We start from the raw sequence: 18,578 nt of genomic DNA on the forward strand, positions 1-18,578 counted from the left end.
CCAGAAGTTTGCTGATAGAAACGATGCCAAATGGTTCTATGAAGCCCTCGGATCCTTGTATGGACCTCAGCCCTCAGGGAGCTCCCCTCTACTGGACTCAGATGATGCAACTCTCATTTCTGAGAAGACTCTGATTCTACAGCATTGGGCTGAGCATTTCCAATCTGTACTGAACTGCCAATCCTCCATCAATACCAAGGCGATTGACAGAATGCCCCAGGCAGATATCAGCCACAACCTGGATGTCCCACCATCAAAGACTGAAACCCTACAGGCCATCAGCCAGCTGTCCCGTGGCAAGGCCCCAGGATCTGACGTGATCCCAGCAGAAGTCTTTAAGGAAGGTGGTGCAGTGCTTGTTGACAAACTCACTCAGCTGTTCCAGTCCTTCTGGAATCAAGGATACATTCCTCAGGAACTGAAAGACGTGTCCATTGTACACCTCTACAAGAGGAAAGGAAATCGACAACTCTGCGATAATCATAGAGGAATATCACTGCTCTTCATCTCAGGCAAGATCCTTGCACATGTGTTGCTGAATCGCCTGATTTACCACCTGGAACAGGGTCTACTTCCGAGATACAGTGTGGCTTCCGCAAAGAGCGTGGCACTGTGGACATGATCTTCGCAGCCCGACAGTTCCAAGGGAAGTGTCAAGACCGGAATTGTGAACTGTACACCATCTTTGTGGATCTCACCAAGGCTTTTGACACTGTGAGTCGCGAAGGTCTGTGGCGCATCACGTCGAAGTTTGGGTACCCTGACAGATTCATCCTGATGGTACGTCAGTTCCACAACAGCATGACGGCTTGTGTTTTGGACGACGGAGAAGCTTCAGAAGCCTTTCCTGTCACAAACGGCGTCAAGCAAGGGTGCATGCTGGCACTGACTCTGTTCAGCATAATGTTTTCAGCCATGCTGACAGATGCCTTTCAGAACAATTCCTTGGGAGTCAGCCTGAAATACAGGACCGATGGGAAACTGTTCAACCTGCGAAGACTCCAGGCTGTCACCAAGATAAAGGAGATTGTGCTATGAGACCTCCTTTTTGCTGATGACTGTGCCCTGAATGCTGGATCAGAGCAGGAAATGCAAGCCAGCATGGACAAATTCGCAGCAGCATGCGACATCTTCGGCCTCCTCATCAACACAAAGAAAACCAAAGTGATGCATCAGCCAGCTCCGAAAGCCCAACACCAAGAGCCCACCACCACAGTGAAGGGACAAAAGCTGCAAGCAGTGGACCAATTTACACACCTTGGCAGCACCCTTTCCCGCACAGTGACAATTGACATCGAAGTCAACTGCAGAATCGCCAAGGCAAGCTTTGCATTCAGCAGACTGCTGACCAAAGTGTGGGACCACCGTGGAATAAGCCTTGCTACAAAGCTTAAAGTCTACTGAGCAGTAGTGCTAACTACCCTGATGTATGCCAGTGAGACTTGGACTGTATACAGGAGGCATGCTAGGCAACTGAACCACTTCCGCACAACTTGCCTCCGTAGACTTTTGAGGATCCGGTGGCAGGACAAGGTGCCAGACACAGAAGTACTCTCCAGAGCAGGCCTGCTATCAGTTCACACCCTGCTGATGAAAGCCCAGACACACTGGGCAGGCCATGTTTCAAGCATGCCAGACCACCGCATCCCCAAACAGCTCTTCTATGGTGAGCTGTCTCAAGGAAAGCGATCGCATGGGGGACAAAAGAAGCAATACAAAGACACGCTGAAAGCCTCTCTCAAGTCCCTGGTTATCGACACCACCTCCTGGGAGACCCTGGCACAAGACCAATCGACATGGGGCACGCTGATCCACCAAGGCTGCCAAAATCTGAAGCCAGAAGGACAACCATAGCACAAGAGAAGCGAGCACTCCGTGATGCCAGAGTTGCAAATGTTGCAACAGTGGTGCCCACACATGTCTGCCCGACATGTGGCAGAATACTCCATGCCTGTATCGGCCTTATCAGCCACCTGCGGACACACTGTGGACAGCTCACAACCCGTTAGATGTCAAGGTCCTCATTGAAAGCGATGGATGAACATCATCATCATCATCATTCCAGAGGATGCTGTAGGAGTACTGAAGGGAGTAGCACTGACACAGGCTGAAAGTGTGCTTGAACAGGACACTAAATCATGGTGGGTTTCCTAAACCTAAGGACTGAGCTGAAAGAGCTCTGCTGGAAGAGCTGAGCAGGGCTGTCACGGACAGGACTTTTTGTGGGCTTTCATTCATAGGCTGCCATAAGTTGGAGATGACTTGACAGCACATCACAGCAGCTGCTGTCTTTGGTTACTTCCAGACAAGGGCTTTTATTGTGCAGTTGTCCTGCTGCATCCAGTGACTTCTCTAGGGGTCCAGAAATCGTCTTCTATTTGTAATCTTCTCATGCTTTACCTTGCACAGAAAATCTGTGGAAGAAGGCAAAACCCTAGACCCTCAGCTTTCAAAAGTATTGTCAACAGTTCTTTACTGGGGAGAATGAAAGGTTGAATTGTAAACAGTGAAAAAAGTAATAGCATTTAATTAGAGATTATTGCTTGTTGTCTTAGCTTGTTCAACCTCTCAATTACTGCATACCAAAAAAAAAAAAAAAAAGATATTTGGACAAAATAACCACATATGCCCAAGTGAACCCCTTAAACCACAATTTCTCCAGCACATATATAATTGATGATTAATGTTGTATAATTTAGAGGGGCACAAATGCCATCTATGGGCTGTCATTTATTTGGATCTACCAGATATTGACTTATACAGTTTTGAGGACCACATTCTGATATAATATTTATTTTCCCCCAATGTCATTTTAGCTCCCATATTACTACTGTATTCATTCTCAATGACCATCATATAGATAAGTGAGACAAATCCTCCCCACTTTTTACTAAAATCTTTCATACAATACTCTTCAACTGTTGAAATATTGTTATACCTGTTGTATTATACAAATGATCTGTAAAGTTTATTTGTACTGAAATCAATCCATTCTGACTTGGATAATTTTATTTATTCATTTATTTAAAACATGTATATGCTGTCCTTTACAGCATCTCAGGACAGCTTACGGCATTAAAACCAATAACCAATAAGAACAATCAATAAAACAACACAATAAAATAGTATATAATCAGTAAAAAAATAAATCAAAAGAGAATGTTAAACTATAAAATTACTAATTTTTAAAATAACATTTAAATAAAAAAGTTTTGACCTGGCACCAAAAAGAATATAGGCTTGGTGCCAGGTGAACCTCTCTGGGGAGTGCATTACACAATCTGGGCACCACTGCAGAGAAGGCACTCCTCCGAGTAGATGTCCTTTTTACTTCCTTCGGGGTGGGGGGTGGGGTTTCCCAGAGCAGAGCCTCTCCTGCAGACCTTAAGGGGCATGCAAATTTAGAAATTTAGTGATAAATTAGAATTTATCTTCTAATTGTTCTATAGAAATTGGCTTTCTGTTTATAAATGTGTCTAATCCTATAAATTTCAGTTTATTTTCATAATGTAAACTGCATATTTATTTTGACAGATAAATTTGGGATGATCTAAAATAGAGCATAATGAAGATGTAGGGAGCTAAAAATTTCATATGTTTACCATATTTGGACCAATTAACTAATGAAAGGATTATGTATTTTAATTTTATTTCTTGAAAAATTTTGCTTACAAAAAGGCTACAAATTTAGTATTTTCAGATCCTTCTATTTAAGCCCAATGAGGGGCATTATTTGTTTTTATAAGTTTAACAGCCTGTGCTATTTGAAAAACCTCATAGCATTTTATTAGATTTGGAACTGTCAATCCACTTTTTGAAGCAGGTCTATATTTTACACTATTGATAAATATTAAACTCTTAGTATTCCCAGCTATAATAAACTTTTCTTTTTTTGCCAAAATTTTTATTTTTGTAAGATATGGATACAAAGGAATATTTTGAAACAAAATAAAAAATGTAATGCATAAGCTTCTACTGTCTCAAATGGTGAGTCAATAATAATGGGATTAGGCAAGTGATAATGAATGTGGCTTAAAGCATTAATGAACTGTTGAATATGGAGCTGGGCAATTATACCTCAGTTGCAGTTCATTACCTAAGAGAGCAACATACCCTGCATTTGATATTACTTGTCTAAGACTGCAATCATTCACAGAATTAATGGAAAGAATCCTTACTGAATGCAGTGAGACTTCTTAAGTAACATGCATAAGATATTTGACATAACTGCAATCCTATGCCTAATGACCTATGAGTAAGCCCTGCTGAATACTCTGAGACTTATATCTGACTAAGCATACCCAGGAGTGCTGTGCAGAAATGCAGAATGAGCAATTTCTATATTTATTAGAACATATGGCACACCCAGTGTACAACCTGACAGCCGAATTCCAGTTTCGGGAAACTCTTGGGAGGGGCACATTCCACTGGTTAGAAGGAGCCAAAGGCAAAAAGGGAGAGACCAAAATAAAACAAAATTCCATTATATTTTACCTTAAAACTTATTGTCAGTAATTAAGACATAGAGGCATTTCAGCCTTTTAGAATGGTGAAAAATTGGGCAAACTAGGAAATCACGAAGCAATTGGTGGCCAATGAAAAGTGGGGTCAGGAGGAGGGGTTGAGGTCACCTGGCAAACCCCAGAAGGACTGGATTTGCTCCCTAGGCCTTTTGAGGGCCGCTCTTCTGCCATCAGAACTGGAGTAGTTCTTTCTGCACAGGCCAAGGCCCTGAAAGTGAAAAAGCATCTTTGGAACAGACCCTGGAGGGTCATTCCATGTGGAGAGAGTAAAGAGGAGGTACTGCTAGCTTCCACCATATCCAGGTGGAGCCATGCAGCTGAGATATGGGGGGAAATAAGTAAATGTTTGTTGTACACATGGGGTTGGATCCTGACTTAAGCCATAGTTAGACTAGACTAAATTGCATCCCATTGAAAATTACTTCAAGGTATTCCTCAATATTACTTCAACCCTTTTAAAACAAGATTAATGGCATAAGCTCTACTTACCTCATCCAGAATGTCATCACAAAACATACAGGCACAAACATAATTTCTAAGAAATAGTGAATTGCTTCTCAATAAAGAAAACAAAGAACTTTCCTTCAAAAAAGCAGAAAAGTTTTATTGAAAACATTATGTAAATATCTAAAAACCAACAAAACAACACTACTGTGCATGCTATTTTTAAGACAGTAAAAATAGAATTAACTTTTGAATACTGTGATCAAAACACCAGAAAATAATGACAGAAGACTGCTGCAAAGTATGGATAGGTAGGTGGAAGGGATGTCTTTGGTCCACATCAACTGAATGAGTAAAGGTAGAACGACCCTCATCATGGAGTGAAGCAAAACTAGTTGTGGGTGGCTGCTTTTAGATACACAATTAAGAAGCAAGTAAATGTGTCCACATTTTTCACAGATTAGTTGTTCATCTGCATAACATCCCGAGATGAACAGCGTAAGCCTCTTCATGCCTTTAAGATTCTCCTGTGACAAAAATGGGCTCTTACTTATTCAGCTCTTCCTTAATAGCACGAAGTAGTGGATATTTTCCATCTCTGCAGAAAAAACCTGAAAAATCATCCATGTCAAGTGTCCAAACCATAATGCCTCCCAAATGGTTATTCTTCATATATCGAACCTAACGCAGAGAAAGGGGAAATCAAAAACATCAGAAGCACAACAACAATCCCTAGCAAATAAGAAATTAAATACAGTATCTCACACCACACATAGAAGCAGTTCAAGATACATTTGTGTGTTGACAGCTAGAAGATTCACAATACAGAAGCACAATCTCTAAATGTGTTTCATTGAGTGGAATGAATGCAGGCATTTACTTTCATAATATACAGCATCAGCAGCATATTCATTCACATGTGCTATAATAGGAATGTAATCACACCCAAATAATGTTTATCTTGCATGCTATGACAATTCATGAACTGGTAGCAGTTTAAAAAAAATTGTTTCTTATATTATCCATACTGGCAAGTGCCAAGTGGATATAATAGCCCTGCCTTCCAATAGTTCTGCCTGTGCACAATACTGGAAAGTTAGCTCCATAAAGCTGAGTAGGAATTATTTCCAGGAATGCATATATGATTATGGCAATTCAGGATAGAACCTCAGTCTCTGACAGCCACTTTTGGTGCATTCCTATGTGGTTCTGGGCTTCCAATCAAGCAGAGGAGGAGCATAGATTGACTCCATGCTCCCCTTGCTCTCAAAAGCACTTAGATGGTGGCATGGCTCCACCTGGATATGGTGGAAGCCAGCAGTACCTCCTCTTTCCTCTCTCACCCCCTGGAATGACCCTCCAGTTCCAAAGATGTTTTTCCACTTCCAGGGCCTTGGCCTGTGCAGAAAGAACTACTCCAGTTGAGATGATGGAAGGGTGGCCCTCAAAAGGCAGAGACCCCTCTGTGATCTCAGAAGGCTTTTCCAAGGTTGAAGTGGGGACTCTACCTCTTCCTTATGGCTGGCAAGACAGTGACCATGGATTATCCCCTTAATAGCTTTGTAGCTATATGAGAAATGACTCTCTGCACATGTTGAGTAATGTCGTGGCCTGGTAAACTAGGAAGTTGGACTGAAGGGAATGAATAAATCCTTTAAAAGTCCTAGACTGCCAGCCTTCACTTTGATTCTCTTATTTGCCATTATTTTCTCTTATTTGTGTAGGAAGCTGGGGTCTTCCCACTCTTACTCTGTTACCTGTTGTATCTTGAACAGAGGAAAAATAGTGCTCTAAAGAAGTTTGTTCTAATGCTCATAGGAGTGCCATGCCCTTCACTCTTTTTTCCCCTTAAGAATAAAAGGGGTAATTCTCACATAAGGATATGACTCTTGTAAGCTCCTTACCAGCATCCATTGGTGACATTATTTAGATCCTTTGTCTGTACTTACCTTGCTCTGAAGGCTTATCTTGTCTTCATATCCCACCCACTGGTTTCCTTTATGAGAATAGGGGACTGCTTGTTCTTCAATCCTTTCGGTCTTGGCACCATAATTAAAACTACAGATCTGGCAGGAGTAAATTTGAATAGTAGAAATTACTATAAATACTAGAATTCTCATATGAACATCTACATGATATTGCAAGAAAGAGAAGGAATTGCTGCAGGTTGCCTCCATTTTGCTCTGGCATCTCCAGTTTTCCTGCCTATGACTAACACATTAGACAAAGTTGCAGGATGTCAATGGAGGCACAATGGTTTGGTGGTTCTTCAGTCTGGACAGCTGGTATATTATTGCTCTTGATTGGGTCGCATGCCTTTACCCATGGAAGAGCTCGGGGTGTTCCTTGTTCTGACATTGTCCCTAGAGAGTAACTTGGGACAATTTCCCCCAGTGTCCGCTGGCTCATCAGCTGTGGCCTTTCATGGATAGGAGAGCCTCTGATAACCTCCAGAGCGCATTACTGCAATTTGTTATACTTGGGGCTATCCTTGAAGATGACCAGAGTTTTAAATAGTGATGGTAGGCTGCACGGACAAAAAAGGCACCCCGCTGCAGAAGTTTGGCCTCCTCATGAGAGGATGTAGGGGAAGCCATGTGTCCTCATGGATGGATGAAATGCATGGCCCAACCCCTTACTGCGTTCACGCTATTTCTTCATATGAGTCATGCATGAAGAGTTATATGAGTGTTTATTGCATGTGATTTCTACCCCAGGAGGAGGAGAATGATGTAAGCCACTTTGGATTCTTTAAAAGAAAAAAAGCTAAATCTATTAAATAAGGAGGAGTGCTAATGAAACCCTTCCTACTTCATAATAGGCCAGGGATCCTTCTGTTTTTGTGAAAGGGCCGGGTGTTCCTGGACCTGAGGCTGGGGCTCCAACTCCAGTCAACATTGAAGAAAGAGTAAAACTCCGCCCATATGTGGGAACTCCCATGATGATCTTCTCAGGTGGGGCACCCTTTGTCTTAAAATATTTCACAGCTTCGTCCTGCATAAAGAAAAGTAGATCAATCACTGTATACATTTCATGGGGTACTGCACATGTCTTCGTTTTATTGTGTTTCACTGTCATCTACAGCAGTCATCCAAACCAGTACCCTCCAGATGCTTTGGTCTATAACTCTTGGCATTCCTGACCATTGGCTATGCTGCCTGGGACTGACAGGGATTGAAGTCCCAAGCATCTGAAAGGCATCAGATAGTGTAAGGATAATCTATTGGTTCCATGTGTCTTAAAAATGTGGGACTTGCCATATCTATTGTTTTAACTAATTCTAGTTCCACCTTAGTTGAGGCAACACAACTATGAAACATAAAAGGCTTAAAATGCCTATTGTTTTAATGAGGTATGGAATGAAAATGTAATGACCATGTTGGTCAGAATACTCATCCATATTACAAATTCTTCTCCCTTTTCTGTGACTGAAGAGCAATAGAGCAGATGTTCATATGAGCAGGAAACAGTAATTTAATCTTCTATTGTCTTTCAATATTCTCCTCTACTCTTACTTTGTGAAATTGCCACGAAGAACAATCCATATTTCATGAATGCCAAAAACAGCTTTCCTCATATGTGTGTGAGACACACACACACACACACACACACGGGAGGTGCACTCAGCCTTGGCAATGAGTTGGTTCTGACCCATTTTTCTAATGAAAAAGAGAAATTAGGTAAATGGGTAATCTTGAGTTTATAAAATGTCCCTCACAAATGTGGAGTTTTCAAAATTCCTCATATTTCAGATGAATGTGAAATCTTTGATCCAGCAGAAGTAAACAGTGACCTGCACTTCTAGGATACAGAATGGCTGAGTACAACTAATGTTATAAGATGGCAAGGGTAACAAAATTTCATGAACCCTGGCCAAAGTTGCTGATTGCTGCCATCTGCAGATGAGTAATTTGCTTCCTATTCTGACTAATACATTTCTTATGGCGGAGTGGCCTGGCTTCTCCTGACCACCAAAGAGGTGATGTATTGCATATGAGCTGGATGTTCAATGTGTATAACCACCAGGAACTTTTAAAAGGGTTAGGGTTGAAAGGGGCCCCTGGAGGCTGAAGCTTCTATGGAGCCCTTGCATCACACGCTTTATTATTAGAATACATGTGTGAAAAGGAGAGGTGTACAGCTCCTTCCTCACCCAAAGGCCTGTGGGTAAATTAGGTACCTCTTCTAATACATAGTCAGATGAGTTGGTCACTTGTTCAATGGGAGTGGATATGGATAGGTGTGGAATCAATTTTCCCCCATTCCTTAGTTCAGTGGACCAGAGGGTATTGCAACCAAAGTTGCAGTCTGGATCAAAGGCATGATCAGGCTTGCTTGAGTAGCATCATACTTATGGAAAACTGCAGGCATTTTATATTATCTGGAAAAACTTCAGAAACATTTGACATGCTCTGTGAAATGACAACTCACAACATTATAAGAGGATGAAGCTCCAGTGTCAACTCTGCCCTTGTAAAGAGGGCTTACATGGCCTGTGTATCTGTGACTTTCCAAGTATGCATGAAAGTCGTAGGTCATGAAGTTAAAGAAATCTGCAAATCTACAGGAGGAAAATAAAGTGAAAATCATGGCACTTTGTATAACAGTGGGGATATTTATATTCAAGGTCTGTAAGGCTGGGCTTGTATGACATGGCAACCCATCAGAGGTGGTGAGTCGTGCTGGAGTTTGTATCATGTAAACCTAGACCACTTCCTCCAGTATGGCCTGTTTGGTGGCAATAAGCCACCCTGATAACCTATTGCTTTTTCTTGAGGTTGTTGAACTCTCATTGGACTGTCCTGCTGTCTGAACATGGGTTTACTGACTCCAGTGTGGGTTGCATGAAGTGGCAATCAAGTCATTTGGCCAGATTCACTAAATATGCTTGCTGTTCTTTGCCAAGGTCACCAAAACCATCACCTGTGACAGGTGACCCATTGATGTTCAAGTGGAAAGTCCATCTCTGTTACAGTGTTTCTCTCTGCAATCACAAAGTTTTCACTCACTGTGACTTCCCCTCCCTGTATTTCAGATATCACATTTTGGGACAGCTAGTAATAGCCCCTCTAGTGTTTCGAGGTATTGTTTTTCCTATTAACAACAAGATTAGTCAGACTTGTGCAAGTGCAGAGGTGTGCACTTGCAGCAGTCTGAAATGGGATGTCTCACCTGGCAATGTCCTGGGAAGTATCTGATATGAAAGTACAACAGGTATCAGCCATGGACATTGGCCCAGACAGATTGCAAATAGGTACATTTTTTAAAGTTTTTGCTCCTTTGACAGCTGTCAAAAGCTGAACTGTCAAGGGGGAAAAGTTGTGAGTGATCTTCACTCATAAAAGGGGGTGGAAAGTAGATTAACTCCTCTAGTTATTTTAATTACACCTGACTCTTTAAAGTGTCCTTGCACTTTTATACCCTTTTCTGAGGCACTAGGTGCTTGGTAGATGAAAAAGTGCATGGCACTCCAGCACTTTAGAGGAGCTGTCACTGGTTGCCAACTTGGAGATCACAAAAAGTGATCTCTGAAAAAGGAAGGGGAAAAAGCCACACCAAGTGAAAAGAGGCTCACAATCACAGCAGGGGAAGAAAGCAAGATGGTATTAGGCAGCAAGTGCCCAGGGGTACTGGCTGGAGGACCAAAGGGGAAGCAGGGGGATAACCCACAGCAAACCTGATCATCTGTTGTGTGGACTTTGGATTGTTCTGTGAACAACCAACCCACTGTTATTTATTCACAGGATGAGTTAGGATGATGTGTGAACTCTGAGTGTCCCATTAGCTGCATGAGAAATCTAGGTACGCTAGATTTGGATCGTAACTGGGAGAGGGAGCTTGCATATTTCTGCATCTGAGCTCTTACTTAAAACCACAGAACCATTCCAATTTGAGGACTTTAAAAAAGACTGTTCAATTAAGCCCTTAATCCTCATAGCATTTAAACTAGAGCCAATGTGAAGTACACTTTTCATTGCACCTTCCCAAAGAGCATGCTGTTAATTGTAGGTGCCTGACTAGTATACATTGCTTTTTGTATATAACAGAGATGGCCAAAAATACTTACTTTGAGATATGTTGGATATCGAAGCCATTATCGAGGACTTCCTTTCCTGCTGGTATTGCAACACTCAGGATAGGTTTTGCTGTCCCTGGATTTCTCCTAGCCTCCCTCTGAAATGCTATACAGAGATCCTAAATAAAAATTAAGACACATTAGTCTGATGTAAGGAACTGCTGAGCAATTACATTTTCAGATTCATTGCAGTGTACTAATAGCCACTGTGTCTTGCTGTTATGTTGGGTTATAACAGCAGTTATAACAACAGTTATGTCAGCCCTCAGTTACTTCTTTATAAACTGATTGTTCCTGAATAATCTAAACTGGGTCATATAGCGTCTAAGCAGGCCTGGCCCAAGAAGCTCTGTTCCCTGAAGAAGAATGACAAATTGCACCCCTCTGCCCCACAAGTCAAAGTGCATAGAACCCAAGAGAGGGAAATTATTTTGGCACCTGAGGCAGACAATTCTATAAGCCCCTCACCTGTTCCTTGGGAGTAAAATGTAAACATTATATATTCAATAACAAATCAGTTCTGTTCCAAGACCCTCAGAATCAGGTGCTTGGAATGGCTGCCTTAATCTGCTTCAAGGGAGGGATGGGCCTGCCTTTAAGGATGTAGAATCGTAGGAATAGTAGAGTTGGAAGGGGCTATGAAGGCCATCAGGTCCAACCCCCTGCTGTTGCAGGACACCAGTTTACACCATCACATTCCGATGGTTGTCCTGTTTCTTTTTTTCATGTCTCTAATGTGGGAGAGCCCACCATTTCTCTAGGCAACTGGTTTCACTGTTGTATTGCTCTGACAATGAGGAAACGTTTTCAGATATCTAGCCTAAGCCTGGGTTGTCACTACTTGACTTAGTTATTCCCTGTCCTACACTCTGGTATCAGTGAGAAGAGATTTTGACCTTCCTCTTTGTGACAGCATTTGAGGTACTTCTAGAAGGATATCATAGATAAACTTTCTCCTTGAGGCTTGAAGACTGCAGCTGAGACACCACAGCAGAAATGCACAGATATTTTTGTACATTGTTTTGAATCCATTGCTAGGTTAATTTTGTTGACATAAATGATTTTTATTTTAATGTACCTGAACCAGATCAGACAAACGTCTTTTAGTAGTTTCATCCGAAGAGTGCCAAGCAAGGTCAAAGCCATCAAATTTATGGGTTCTAAGAAATTGTACCACTGATCTCACAAACTCTAAGCGCCTGGTAGGATCTGTAGTTACACTTCTGTAGCTATTACAGAAAGAAAACACAACAAGTATTTGGATTAGTTATTGTAATGCACATCCATAACTGCATTCAGGACTTCCTCAGTCTCCTTGGTATCTACTGAAACAGAGAGGAAGTTGGGTATCATCCACTGTAGGGTAGGAAGGTTATCACAGTTCAATTTTTATCCACTGTCCGAAAGCCAGAATAGTTTGTTAGAGCCACACTACGGCCTTATGGTCTTCAATTTGTTAGAAAGAGCACCAGAAATAACCGTAGAGCTACCTTCTCAATCATTCAGTAGATAAGGGCTACTCTTGCTGTGAGAACAAAACGTTTTGCTTTACTGAAGCAGCTTCACCACCCATCTCCCAGGAAAGGGAAGGTGGGTGGGTTTGAACCTGTATGTACTGACAACCTCCCAAAAGTGGGAGAGAGAAAAAAACCATGGCCAAAGGCATTGTTCTTGATTTGGGGAGAGAAATTGATTCATCGCCCACCCTGGGAACTTTGGGAAGCCCATTGAGGATCCCTGGCTTCCTTTTTTATATTATGCATCTATTTTTCACTACTGTGTTCAATAAACTATGTATCTTCTTTGACATGGGTGATTTTTCTTGGCTGGACCAGGAATTGATAAATCAGTACAATTCAAAAATGCCCAAAGGGGAGGAGAGACAACTTGGTACATGTTATGCAGATACCAACAGTTCTCTTTGCACCTGTAACCTGTGATTAAGCGTTTACACACACAGGGACCTATCCAGCACTACACATAAAACCTTGTACATTGCATAAAACCTTGTATGCACTTACCTACATTTCTCCATATAACAAGTCCTTTTTGCTGCCATGTCTATTCAGCCCCTGAATGCTTCTTAAGAGTAAGTGTAGTATTAGCATGCTATCTTTCATCTTGTGGCACTCATTATTTATTTACAGTATTTAACTTTTGCCCTGTGTTATGGTTAGGGGTGTGCACCAGGCTAGTGTTAGGGTTATCAAAACGAGGTGCTCTGGCATGATTTTGATGGTTGGAATATGTTTAGAATGGGCCGAAATAATGAGCAGTGCAGAAAAAGCTACTCAAGGAAGGCTTTTTCAAAATTGCCCTCCTTTCAATGGAACTTTAGCCCTGTATTATGGTTAGGGGAGTGCTCCAGGGTAGGGCTAGGGCAGTGGTGGTGAACCTATGGCAGGCGTGCCACAGTGTGTATGCAGAGCCCTCTCTGTTGACACGCAAGCCAGCATCTCCCCAGAAGCCGAGCATTGGACAGCACCCATAGGGGCCATTCGCATGTTCGGAAAGGAGTAGTGGCACCAGGTAATGATGTCACAAGCCGTGACTCATCAGCTGTGACTGGTCCAAGCTTTTGTGTGGCTACACAGTGCACTGCCAAGGATATCTATATATTTGCTTGGACTGGCTGTGAGTTGTTTTTTCTAAACTAAAACCTCAGTTTTGACGTTTTATTGCAGTGTTGGCACTTTGTGATAAATAAGTGGGGTTTGAGTTGCAGTTTGGGCACTTGGTCTCTAAAAGGTTTGCCATCACTGTTCTAGCCAATTCTCCATGCAGATAGTTCAACACTTCCTATTTACTGGTGAACTATTACTGATGACATATAGGATTAATTAACCTTCCATATTAACCTCCCTACCCCCAAGCTGTGATTTCCATGAAAAGTACTCCTCTGAAGTGGCAACCTGTTTCAAGAGGGAAGCCAATTGTTTTGTCACAGTTTAGTTTCATTGGCCAAAGTAAACTAAAATGGAGAGGGTATTTCTAGACTTACGCTTCAGAACCTGGGCCATATCCACCAAGCGAGATAAGGGTCTTCAAACTGGGATTTCTAAAGAAGATAAATATGAAGAAAGTAAACATCAAATGAAGGACATAATTTTATTCAGGAAGTATTTCATCATGACTAATGCAAACCACCATAAATTTGGGAAGGACTGTGGAGCAGAAGTCCAAGGTGCCATTCACCAGAATGAGGAGGAGACCTCCAACACAGCAGGACCAACTTACCACATTTTGAATGAGTGAAATTGATGAACTACTATTCCCATTATCCTTCACCATTGATCAGGCTGGCTGGAGCCAGGGAGAATGGAGTTGAGCAACATCTTGAAGGCCACGTTTACTGCAGCCCTGATCTAAAGGGCTTCTTCTCTAAAAGATCATTAAGTCCAGAGGCTAAAACTTGCTAACTTCAGCACTGGAAGCAAGCTTTTATTTTTTAATATTTATTTATTTAGAGTTTTTGTATGCCACCCCATCGCTTATAGCCTCAGGACGGCTCACATAAATAAATAAACATAATACAAAATACAATTAAAATCCGGAAACACCCTGACTGCACAATTAAAACCTATAGATACTAAACATTGTTAAAATATTGTTTGAATAAAAAGGTCTTAGCCGGGCGCCAAAAAACAAATAACGACAGCGCCAGGCGGACCTCTCTGGGGAGCGCATTCCACAGATGGGGCGCCACCGCAGAGAAAGCCCTCCTCTGGGTACTTTGCCTCCTGATGTCTCTCACGGAGGGCTCCCGGAGGAGAGCCTCTGCTGCCGATCTCAAGGGGTGCGGGGGGGGGGCAAATAATAAGCAAGGCACATCATACAGAGAAGATGAATTAAATGGTTTCAGCACCACTGATTTCAGTGTACTTTATGCAAGAGAGGCCAGGCTTTCTGCGAAGTAGGATCAGTGGAATGATCTCAGAAAGTAGCATTCAGTGCACTTGAAAATAGTACATCTCTCTACCTTATTTTTATTTGCAAAATGTTTTTGAGCTGAAAAAGAACAAGGGCAGAAAGAATCAAGTGATTACTATTCTAAGATATAATCTGTACTCGACAGCTTTGGTTTAATATTCTGATCCCTGTCCCTTTATTGGTGGATAAAGAAGGTGAAGTATGCACTCCAAACACCCATCAACCTATGAAGTTAAGTGAGTCCTCCTTTCCCTCCCACTAATTGTATGCTGTTAAAAATATACAGGAGACATTAAGCTCCATATTTAACATTATTATTAATTTTATTTCCATACTACCCAACAGCTGAAGCTATCTGGGCAGTTTACAACTAGAGAAGGATGAACAAGCGATTTTTCAATCACCCAGATTCTCCAGACACAAATTAGAAGCTAATTCCACCTAATTTCCTGTGTTTATATGGAAAAAGTGTACATTATAAATAGAAAAATGCACACATTTTAAATGTGCATCCTCCTACAGAGTAAAACATTTCAAACACATTTTAAATGCACACTTCCAAGCAGAGATGCAAGTTTAGGAATTTGTGACTATTTCCAGAGAGCATACTTTCCTGCACCCATTAGTATTTAGAGCTGCAAACTTGACATATTTGTACTTTAAGCCACTGCAGCACGGGCTATGGAGGGATGCAACCCACCTCCTCCATCAGTATTACAGGCTGCAGTGGATTTGGGCTCTCTTTTTTATTTTAGAGCTTGTGTCTGCCTGATGCCATACCCACCTTCTTTTAAGAGCATGTATATTCATATAGGTTGTTACATCATTCCATTCTGTGTGGGTGATACGATTTCCTTCTATCTTGGCAAAAGCATAAATGATGTGGGTGCAGAGTCCTGGATCAATGTCATCAGGAATAAAGCGTGCAGAAGATTCCCGGTACTGTGCCCAGTTGGTAAAGTAACAAACCAGCTTAAAGGTAGAAGCTGTTATATAATTTAGAGAGAGGAAAAGGAAAAGGAGTTAGACAATGTTTAGGGACTTGCCACTGTCATGGGAGAAGCACATGGACAAAGCAGTCTATGCACATGCAATTTTTAGTGTCAGTTTATATAACCTATACAACAATCTTCTTCAACCTGATGCCCTCCAGAAATGTTGGGCTACATGCTGGATGCTGCCTGGGATGGTGGGAATTGTAGTCCATCACCTCTAGAGGGTAACTTGTTGGGAAAGGCTGAAGGCCACAGGTGAGGGGGTAGGTTGAACCAACGTGATCCTCTTTGCCCTGTATATTCGCACTCTGGACTGATTTTAGTCGCTCTTACTGGCGTTAGAGTCGATGGTCTCCATCCATTGAGTAATTTTAGTTACATTAGAAATGAATTTGGATGATGACAACATAGGATCTATACAACATGCACCTTTTATCCCGAATTTTATATTGGAAGTGGGGAAGAGTAGAAAAGAAATCTTTTCTACTTTTAGAAATCTGACTCCTTGAGTGCTTGTTAATGGTTGAAGCCTGCCTGCTTGCCTTCATTCCTCCCTCCCTCCCTCCCTCCCTCCCTCTGCAGCAGGACTGAAAACAAGAGACGTGGGCATATTAGAATCTGACAAGAGCTTGAGACAGTGAAGTTCTAAACCCAGCACGACCTTTTGGAAACTGAGAAGCAAGGAAATAGGGATGTACCGCATTGAAGAAATAGCAGTGCCGCTACACCTCCTGAAAAACAAAATACAAGAGGAGAACTTTATGTTACTATTAATCCTGCTGCACGCACCTAATCATCAACATCTCCCTCTTACACCCCCAGTATTCACAGTGTGCGCTCTTGATTAAGAAAACAGTACAGATGAATGAAGGGGACTTTATTATACTAGGCAAAAGGCACTTTGAAGCTATGTAGCCGGTCAGCCACAGGGGATATAACATTTTCTGGCAGGGCTCATGGAACATTAATAAGTTTGAACATTCAAAATTTTATTCATATTAAGTGACATCCCTGGGGAAAGTGGCCGCATGTTGACATCCCATACTGAATCCTGGGGACTCCACTCAAAAAAAATCCCACAACACTCCCCAGCATTAGTCTTAAGTTTCATCAAGCAGCCTTACCAACCAACAGAGACGGTTGACCCATCCTGGCTCTGTGCACTCCACTGTACGGTGGGAACAGAGTTTCCTTTCCAGTGCTGGATGGTAGCTTTATCCTGACCTAATTTATAGAGCATTAGCCGGGTGAAAGTGAAAGAATGTAGTTCTGCATCTGTCCTCCTTTCAGTGAGGGTAGTAGCTCTATTCTTGGAACGATTGTGCAATGTCTTGCAGGAAAGTGTTGCGACACCCTTCTTGCTGGCTTATTTATTTATCTATCTATCTATTTATCACATCCTGCTGTTTAAAGCCGGCTGATGCCAAAATGGAGAAAAACACAGCAAAACAAGGTCCATATCCCTTCGTATCTCTTCCATATTTCCCTTGATTATGAGTCCTGTTTTTACTTGGATCTCACCATCATCATCATCATCAGCAGCAGCCTTTTGCCAAAAAAAGAAAAAGAAAGGCTCATAGAAACTTACAACAAAAGTAAAGCAAACAAAAATTTTAAGTAGCTAAAAACAATTATCCATTAACATACCTCCCCACATAAGGCAACTAAGCATCAAGGACAACTCCAAATTACTCAACAGATGTATTAGAGTCTCTTATAGACCGTCAAATGTATGGGGATGGAGAAAAGCCATAAGCCAGCACTGAAAAGATTTGAATATAGGTGCCAGGCAGGCCTTGCTGGGGAGACCAATCCACAGTTGGGGAGCTGCTGTTATTATTCCTACTACTATTACTTCTACCAGTGCTTTTTTTATCATAGAATGCACCAGAACGGCATTCTGGCACCTTTTTTTGACGAATTTTTCCAAGAGATTGTGAATCTCCCTGTTGGGCGTAGCAGGTCGGCAGCAAAAATCATTAACATAATGCCTGTGGGCTGCTTGTGTGTTGGCGCTGCTTGTGGCTGTTGATTATGAGGGTGCTGCTCGGCTTGGGACGCTGCTCGGCTTGGGATCGGTCGTGTGGTCGCGCGCTGAGTGCTTACTGCCGGCGGCGACCATTGTGTAAAAGTGTGACCCCAAGAGATGAGTTCTGGCACCGTTTTTTGTTTTTTTTAAAGCACTGACTATTACTATTATTTCTATACTGCCCCATAGCTGAAGCTTTCTGGATGGTTTGCAACAATCCATAAAAGACAGTAATACAATACAATAAAATATAATAAAAGCAGAGAAACATTGGAAAGATTAAAACTGCTAAAATCAAATAGCAACAAAGTGATTCTATAAAAACATGAGGAATGGGTAATTCCCTCAAACTCCTGGCTAAGTCTTTAAAGGCCAAGGCATGAAAGACCATCTTGACCTGGCACTGGAAGGATGACAAATTTGGCATCAGGCAGGCCATAGTGGGAGAATTGTCCCATAGATGAGGGACCATCATAGAGAAAGCCCTCCCTCTCTTGGAGATGGCGCTTGGAGAAGGCCCCAGAAGCTGAACATAGTGTCTAAGTAGATTGCAGCTGGAAGAGGCACTCCAGCAACCACTG

The 18,578-nt window shown here is 42.0% G+C and overlaps 1 protein-coding gene across 1 annotated transcript; it reads right to left on the reverse strand.

The window, feature by feature from the left end:
- Positions 1-5,106: 5,106 nt before the first annotated feature.
- Positions 5,107-17,245, reverse strand: LOC123030909 (chitinase-3-like protein 1). Its single transcript, XM_044445242.1, has 10 exons — positions 17,093-17,245; positions 16,667-16,699; positions 15,758-15,959; positions 14,045-14,101; positions 12,122-12,272; positions 11,035-11,162; positions 9,399-9,528; positions 7,779-7,961; positions 6,917-7,033; positions 5,107-5,648 (listed from the first exon to the last, which is right to left on the reverse strand). The coding sequence occupies exons 1-10, from the start codon at positions 17,115-17,117 to the stop codon at positions 5,514-5,516; spliced, it is 1,161 nt and encodes a 386-aa protein (XP_044301177.1). The 5' UTR covers positions 17,118-17,245; the 3' UTR covers positions 5,107-5,513.
- Between the last annotated feature and the right edge of the window lie 1,333 nt (positions 17,246-18,578).

Source organism: Varanus komodoensis, unplaced genomic scaffold, assembly GCF_004798865.1.
Source record: "Varanus komodoensis strain SLA01 unplaced genomic scaffold, ASM479886v1 scaffold1, whole genome shotgun sequence".
Lineage (NCBI taxonomy): Eukaryota > Metazoa > Chordata > Lepidosauria > Squamata > Varanidae > Varanus > Varanus komodoensis.